This window comes from Penaeus monodon, chromosome 41 (assembly GCF_015228065.2).
Source record: "Penaeus monodon isolate SGIC_2016 chromosome 41, NSTDA_Pmon_1, whole genome shotgun sequence".
Classification (NCBI taxonomy): domain Eukaryota; kingdom Metazoa; phylum Arthropoda; class Malacostraca; order Decapoda; family Penaeidae; genus Penaeus; species Penaeus monodon.
The window spans coordinates 11,820,373-11,829,315 of NC_051426.1; the positions used below are offsets into that span (position 1 = coordinate 11,820,373).

Sequence of the window (8,943 nt, forward strand, 5' to 3'; positions counted from 1 at the left end):
TTGAGTGTTATTGCACATCCTTCACCATCCTTCGACCATTGCTTTTGAACATCCTATGATGTAAACACCTTGCATCAGCCTTCAGTAGTAGCAACAGTAAAAAAAAATTAACACATGTTGGACTGCTAGATTTAAAATGCTGACAGTGGCAATGGAAATGGGAAATTTGTAATGAAAGCAGCATATATATAGAAAAATAGATACATATAGATATTTGGAAATGTAGATCGCATTATATGTAAGAATATGTTAACAATAGCTACTGTGCAACTTATTCATTACAAGAGGAAGAAGCTATTTGGTAAGTATCTATGAACTTAAATTATCTTAAATCCGCCTCACACTATTATTTCTTACCAACCATAAATCTCCTGAAAAAAATTAGCTGTAAGGGATCTTTCCCATTTTTCATCCCTCTGTAAATCACCAGCGCACGTATTCTATTTAATGAAGAAAGCTACAATTTTCTTCTATCAGGAAGCGCGCACGCGCGCGCGCTCGTTTGTGTATGTGTGTGTGTGTGTGTGTGTGTGTGTGTGTGAATGAAACACCAGACAGCACATTTGCAAATTTATTCTAGGGCTGAAATAAGCTTCCCAAATCCCTATATATTGTGCTTTGCTTAGTCTTTCTGTAATAAGGTTTTGTGAATTACAAAAATTCACACAGAACCTTGAGTTTTCACACAGAAAGAGAGATCTATAACAGTACTCTTCTTTGACTGTAATTGCACTTTAATTCTACATTTCATGATATACATATTATATCTCTACAGTGAGCTTAAAATTACATCTATTCTAGCTAAATAAATATATATATAAAGATTCTTGTTTACAAAAGGCAGTGATAAGACGAACAAAATACAAACATCAGTACACTGAAGGGAGGAGAAAAAAGAACCAGTGTTACCAAGTCACTAAAACATTATTATGTTTATGCTTTAACTTGGTAACATTGTTTAGGGAAGTAGTTCATCACGTAATAGAGATTTACTTTTCCTATAATGAAAGTTGTAGATAAAACATACTAATACACAAAGCCATCGGACACTTTCTTTATGTACATGTTTGCGAAATAAATAATGAATTTGACATGAATCTTGTAGGAAGAGGACAGGGAACAGCTGATCGTTTAGCATCTAGCAAGGAAAGGAAGGCTGAAATTATTTTTGGAATGGCAAAGATGTGAAAAGAAAATGTTCAAAGAAAAAATATATAACAGAAATGACCGATAGAATTTCATGGGGAAAAAATGAACCTTCAGGACTCACAAAGTTCAGAAAAAAATATACGCGAACACTCCACACATAATACCGATAAAGCCACTGGAATGGCGAAGAAAAGTGTCAAACGATCGAAGTCACAGAAGAAAATCTGACAGAAAGAAAGTCGGGAAGAAAAATAGCCGCCGCTGAGACGATCCGCAGACGATCGGGAAGGAAATCAGCAAGAAATCAAGAGCTGAGGAAGGTGGACGATTCGAAGCAACGCTTAGGATGAGATGATCCTCAAAGTCTAAGAGAACAAAAGGAAGAAATCGGAAGGAGAGAGCATTGGAGTCGAGCATCGAAGGAGGGAAATCAGGTCCGACGAAGCACGACGTGGAAGGGGGCGAAGGAGAGGACAGCGAGATCAGCCAGCGAAGGAACGAACCAGGAGCCACTGGGACGAACCGCGGCATCGAAAGAGGTGAAGGAGGTCAGCCAGCGAAGGAAGGAAACTAGGAGCCACTGGGAACAAGTGCGGCGTGCAAGGAGTTGAAGGAGCGGCCAGCGAGGTCAGCCAGCGAAGGAGGGTAACCAGGGGTCGCTGGGAGGATCTGCGTCGCTGAAGATCTTCAAGGAGACGCAACCGCATTCGGACGTCCGTTGAAACTGTCCTTGTCTTCCTCGCTTCGGTTCTCGATTCTCACTGGAAGATTGGGTGGGGTTTAGACGCTTAGGTTAGGGGGGGGTGCAAAGGAAGAGAAGAAGGAGAGGGGCAAGAGGCACGAGCATGAAATGGGCCTAAGGCTGGGAATGGGATGAAAGGTGTAAGGCACCGGGAGGAACGGGCCTAAGGATGGAAGGGACCAGGTTTAGAACACCAAGAGGGTGTAATCCTGAGTAAAAAAAACACAGGAATGGGATGGGCCGAAGTGTAAAGTATCGGGATGGTCGAAATAATGAAAAATATAGCAGACTTTACCAACAGACAGGCACTCAAAAATGCAATTAATTTGACTAACAGCCAACATATATATGAGTATAAACCAGGATTCGAAATTCTCTCTCTTTTAACCACAAGAGCTACCCACCTCCTCCGACCTCAGCCTGCAACATTGCACTCATGAAATTGCTGAAGAACTTCTTGAGTTCTCTCTCGTACACCTCCATGAACTCCTTAGAGGCCGCGACCTCAGGCCCGCTCCCGGCCTCAGCGTCCTCGTGGCCGTGCTCGTGGAGGGGCGCGATCTTCTTCTTCTGGAAGGAGTGCTGGCGCAGGAACGACCTCATGGCATCGCGGGTATTCTGGGGAGAGGGGGGGGTCGTTAGATGCTCGAGGTTTCTCGAAGGAATGCGGAGAAGGCCCTGGACACGGATTGGCTGGGACCATGTTGTACGTGTGTGCATCGACTGTCCATATACACATGAGGGTATGAATATGTGTGTGTTGGTTTGTGTGTGTACTACAGCTGTATTTAATATATATATATATATATATATATATATATATATATATATATATATATATATATATATATATATGTGTGTGTGTGTGTGTGTGTGTGTGTGTGTGTGTGTGTGTGTAATGTATATATATATATATATATATATATATATATATATATATATATATATATATATATATATATATATATATATATATATATATATATATATACATATATTCCAGTCCTTGTGCAGTTTTATTATCATCAAGCCAATCTTATATATAAACCAAAGACAAACTTTTCTCCTAGCCTTGCCCCCCCCCCCCAAGCATCGATAACCAAGACACCAACACAGCCTGTAGTAAACTTATCTCCTCCAATATATAAAAGCCTATATATATCCTTGAAGCCTCTCGTTTTAAATTTTCGTAAAATCTTAGGTTACATCGTTAAACAATTTCTAATCGACGTCTCAGCTACATATCTGATATGATCACCATTTATTGCTCTCTGCATATGTTCTTTCTTCACACCTGTCCTGATCCTCTGTGCCTTTTAAAAGCCTTTCCAGACCCTTTGTTTAAGGCTTGAACAGCTGTTCTACCTTTATGCACACCTGTGATGGTCACCTGAGAACATATCTTCTTGAGCCACCTTTGAGCTTCACCTACCTACGAACATCGCTGAAGTCTAAAATACATCTATTAAGGCAACTGCAAACTTCACTTAAATCTTGGACAAGCTAGATATGAGCTTCAACTAAATTGATATACGTCTCCTACAGACAGCCGTGAGGTTCCCCAGAGTCTAGAGGTCGTCTCCTCAACCTACCCACGGGCTTCACCTAAAACACATTTTTCGGACAATTGCATCTGAGTCCAAAACACGATTCCAAGACACAGCTTCACCTGAGTCAAGAATTCGTCCTTTAGAACCAGCCACGAGCTTCACCTGTGCCTAGAAAACGTCTGATAAATCTAGCCACGAGCTTCCCCAGCATCTAGAACACATCTCCTAGAGCAAGTGCAGGCTTCATCTAAGTTGAGAACACTCCCCTTAAGGCAGGTACGAGTTTCACCTGCTTCCCTCACCTGACTGGCCAGATCTTCATGATGGTGGTGATGGTCATGAAGCTTCTCCGCGGCCTCCTCCCCCTCGGGCAGCTTCACCACCTGATGCGAGCCGAGGCGAGCCATGATGAACATCTCTTCGTCATCGTCACTGTGCTCGTGCGATTCCAGACGACCTGGGGAGGGGGGGTGTTAGTGGGGGGCCGTGTGGGTGTTGGGCGAGAGGAGGGAGGGAGGGGAGGGGAGTGTAAGTGCTAAAGGTGCGATGGGAGAGAGGGAAAGGGGGGGGGGGGGATTACGCACAAGAGGGGTGTAGGAAGTTAGAGAAGAGGGTGGGGTGGGAGGAGAGGGAAGTGTAAGTGATAGAGGGTGGGAGGAGGGTCGGAAGGAGGGACGTGTAAGCGTTAGGGGAAAGAATCGAGGGGGGGAATGTATGGTATGAAGGGGGGAGGGGTGTAAGTGCTAGAAACAGTGGGAGGTCAGGGAAGGAGGGTGGATGGAGGGCAGGGAAGGAGGGTGGATAGAGGGCAGGGAAGGAGGGTGGATAGAGGGAAGGAGGATGGATGGAGACAAGGGGGAGGTAGGTGGAGGTGCTAGTATCTCCTAGTGTATTGAGAATAGGTTGCTTGGTTAAAACTAGGAAACAGGAGAGACTTTAGACTTAAAGATTGAAAGGATGGTTCAGTAATGCAATTATCTCACATGCAATGTTTGATAAAACTTGTCTACTTAACTTTACTACCTGTATGCAAGTCTGTGAATCTGACTTTCTATTTTTCTATATCTGTCATCTCTCTCTCTCTCTCTCTCTCTCTCTCTCTCTCTCTCTCTCTCTCTCTCTCTCTCTCCTCTCTCTCTCTCTCTCTCTCTCTCTCTCTCTCTCTCTCTCTCTCTCTCTCTCTCTCTCTCTCTCTCTCTCTCTCTCTCTCTCTCTCTCTCTCTTTCTTCTCTCTCTCTTCTTCTTTTCTCTCTCTCTCTCTCTCCTCTCTCTCTCTCTCTCTCTCTCTTTCTCTTTCTCTCTCTCTCTCTCTATTCTCTCTCTCACTACTACTCTCTCTCTCTCAATCATCTCGCTCTCTCTTCATCTCATTTCTCAGTCTCTCTCTTTCTCATCTTCATCTCTGTTACTACATCACACACACACACACACATACTTCCCAAGACTGCTTAAATTACGTTTTGGTGTTATGTGTTTCTATTACCCTCTTTGTTTATTCTCAATCACCAGATTCTGCTCTAGACATGTCAATATCACATTTACAAACGGGCAGGTGAGCTGACACACAAGAGAACACTTGCGAGAGACTGTCTATGTAAGAAGCAAGGATTTTAGTCGAACAAAGTGATAGTTAATAAAAAAAATGATATAAACAACGGTGTATTTGCCTGTTTGCTTGATCTTTTAGTGTATGAATTAATACTGTTAGGTGCTTATTCATGCAACTGAAAAATAAAGCTTGAACAAGAATTTCAAGTGAGAGCAATAACCATTTACAGATGCATAGAAAAATACTAAAATTATGTTTTGGTGTGAAAGTTATTATGTACATTTGATATCTTTACGTTCATATCATTTAAATCATTTTAGCATTTTTTCGTAGATTCTAATTAACATCCTAAATCAGGTTTCATATACTTATCATTTTTTTCCTTTGACCTTTCCATTCTCGGCATAATTCAATCATGAATCATTTTTAACAGGAATGAATTAAAACACTTTTAGCATGCAAGTGTCTATTATTCTCGATGGTACAACTTAACCAACGGTAATGAAGACACAGAGGAGGAGCCCACAGAGTAAAAATAAAAATTAAAAAGAAACATGCAATTTAGTCTAAATTTGATTTTTTTCTTTTTTGGGGGGCAGCGATTTTGAGACTGGTGTTGGATATGGTTCTATACTTCCATGCGTTGTGGAAAGAAATGTTTATTCCATCAACATTGAGGGTGATAAATGGGTAAAACATTACCATGCCATCTACACTGGGATTGATAGATGGAAATAAGTTATCACTCCTTAGCATTGAGTGTGATAGATGGGTAAAAGAAAATTATCATGCAATCTACATTGTGAAAGATAGATGGAATTAAGTTATCATTCCATCTGCGGTGAATCTGATAGACAAGAACCATAAAAGCTGTTAATTTTATTTACTCTTATTTTTACTCCGTTCTAGTTCAGTCCAGCATGCATCTTTGAAACTGTTTTGAAAGAGTCGGTGAAATAAACCAGAAGCATAAAAGTCATGCAGATCTTTCAGGCAACAGATCGATAACTCTTCTACATTCTTTCGTTCTAAACCGACTACAGGGTCGAGGTGCCTAGACTCAGTTAAATGCTCGCTCAGTGTCCGGCGGGTCGACTCGCTAAAGATGGAGAGACGAGAGAGAAAAAAAAACGAAGGAAAAGAGGAAGGGAAGGGAGGGAAAAACAAGAATGAGAGGAAAGAATAATAATAATAACAATCAAGAAAAGGAGGAACAAAGCGAGGGGGAAGAAGAAGAAGATGAAGAAGAGTGGACAACAAGAGAAAGAAAAGTTATTTAGCGAGTGGTTTCTTGAGCGCCGGACCCTCGTTCTCCCTGCGAATGGAGTTAGCGGCAGCGCCCGAGGCCTCACCCAGTTCTCTGAGCTCCTCGTGCTTCTTCCGCAGTCGCTCCACCGCCATGTCGTCGAACCACGAGCCGCCGGGCACGATGGGCTTCAGTTCTTCGGGAAGCTCGGCCGCCTCCTTCATCGACACCGTCATGGACGTTGCCACGACGACCAACCCGGTCAGCACCAACAGGCTCAGCTGCGGAGGAGGAGGGGGGAAAGAGGTTAGGGTAGGAAAGGTCAGGCGAGGTCAGGGGGGAATATCAGGAAGGCTATACGAGGTCAGGGGGACTCTCAGGAAGGTCACGCGAGGCCAGGGGACTCTCAAGTTAAAGCACGGAAGTCTGGAGACCGGAGAAACTATGCGAGGTCAGAAGAATATGGGGGTCAGGTAAGTTCAAACGAGGTGAGAGGAAATATCAGAAATCATTTTGTTCAGGAGAAGATAGCAGACGTCTGGGAAGTTCAGACGAGGTCAGGAGAAAACATACGAGGTCAAAAGGAGACAGACGACATCAAGAAAATTTACTTCATGAGTGATCAAGTAGGAATGCTAATCCCTGAGGTAAAGGAAATGACACTGTGATGACGTAGTGACTTATTCCTCTTGGAAATTTGTTTTACTTCATAACGATGTTGTGAGTGGTAGAGATGGTGATATAATTGTAACACTTTTTATCATGAGATAAGATTACGGATATTGATAATGAATAATATCATTGAAAGTTTGCAATCTAACAGAAAATGGAAAGATATCATCCGCCCTAAAAAAACAATAACATGAGTTTCAAGCCATTAAAAGGGACATACACACGTTCGTATACACATACAGACACGCATGGAGACAAGCATACACTGACAACACACACACGTACTCACTCACTCCCTTACACTGACTCACACACTTGCAGATACACCTTTGTATACTCACGTACATTCAAACAACAGCACCTCGTAAATGTCAAAACATACTGACACATTTAAAGATACAGCATATATTTTAGTGCTTCATAAAACCAAGAATATGTCAAAAACGATGTGCTAATGTTTCAGAGGGAAAAAAAGAACAAAAAAAGTTTGGATAGGCGTAACTTAATGACAAAATTGAATAATAGAACAAGGGATAAAGTGGAAATTTGGTGATTAATGAAAGTTTTAATGAGAAAATTAATGAGATTACAATGAAGAATTGAGGATGAATAGATACAGAAAGAAATAAAATGGTATTCATGATGATTATAAGGATAATCATAATAATGATGATAATAATCATAATAATGATGATAATAATCATAATAATGATGATAATAATCATAATAATGATGATAATAATCATAATAATGATGATAATAATCATAATAATGATGATAATAATCATAATAATGATGATAATAATCATAATAATGATGATAATAATCATAATAATGATGATAATAATCATAATAATGATGATAATAATCATAATAATGATTGATAATAATCATAATAATAATCATAATAATTATGGAAAAAACGACAACAAAACAATAATGATAATTATTACAATTATAAGAATAAGAAAAAGAATAATAATAACAATAATAATAAAATAATAATAATAATAATAATAATAATAATAATAATAATAATAATAATAATAATAATGAAAATGATAATAATAGTAATAAAAAAATAATATTAAATAATAATGATAATAATAATAATAGCGATGATATTAATAATATCAATAATGATAATTATAATAATTATTATAATAATAATAATAATAACATTAATAATAATAATAATAATAATAATAATAATAATAATAATAATAATAATAATAATAATAATAATAATAATAATAATAATAATAATAATAATAATAATAATAATGATGATGATGATGATCTTAATAATGAAAACCTACGCACACATACATACATATATATATATATATATATATATATATATATATATATATATATATATATGTATATATATATATATATATATATATATATATATATATATGTATATATATATATATATATATATATATTGTGTGTGTGTGTGTGTGTGTGTGTGTGTGTGTGTGTGTGTGTGTGTGTGTGTGTGTGTGTGTGTGTGTGTGTGTGTGTGTGTGTGTGTGTGTGTGTATACATATATATATATATATATATATATATATATATATATATATATATATTATATATTTATATAAATATATATATATTTGTATAAATATATATATATATACATAGATAGATAGATAGATAGATAGATAGATAGATATACGCGCGCACACACACACATAGTGATAAAAATGATGAAATAAAGGAGAAGCATAATGGCATCATCTATTAAGGAAGCGTAAAGTCATTTCCCGAGACGCAGACTATATGATCAGAGTGAAGGTTTATGATCTCAATATGGAAAAAAAAGGTCCTAGACATTAGATTCCCAAGGATAATGTCACTTCTGTAACACCTGGCAATTGCGAAAGAGTTTGCAACATGTTTAATGAGACCCAATAAAATGGCTGTTCCTCCGACGTAAGTGTTCATGAAAAGATATCAAGGGCTCTGTGAGCGTAATAAGGAAAAGGATTTTACACAGGAACCCCGACTGAGGTCTTCGTAGTCA

At 38.5% G+C, this 8,943-nt stretch overlaps 1 protein-coding gene across 1 annotated transcript in view; it reads right to left on the minus strand.

The window, feature by feature from the left end:
* Positions 1–557: 557 nt before the first annotated feature.
* LOC119598263 overlaps positions 558–8,943 on the minus strand; it is a 49,530-nt gene continuing 41,144 nt past the window's right edge. The window contains exons 3-6 of the mRNA XM_037947911.1: positions 6,343–6,517; positions 3,744–3,898; positions 2,296–2,509; positions 558–1,910 (exon numbers count right to left, since the gene is read on the minus strand). Of these exons, the coding sequence (XP_037803839.1) occupies positions 1,837–1,910; positions 2,296–2,509; positions 3,744–3,898; positions 6,343–6,517 (618 nt within the window). The 3' untranslated portion in view covers positions 558–1,836. The remainder of the gene's footprint in view (positions 1,911–2,295; positions 2,510–3,743; positions 3,899–6,342; positions 6,518–8,943) is intronic.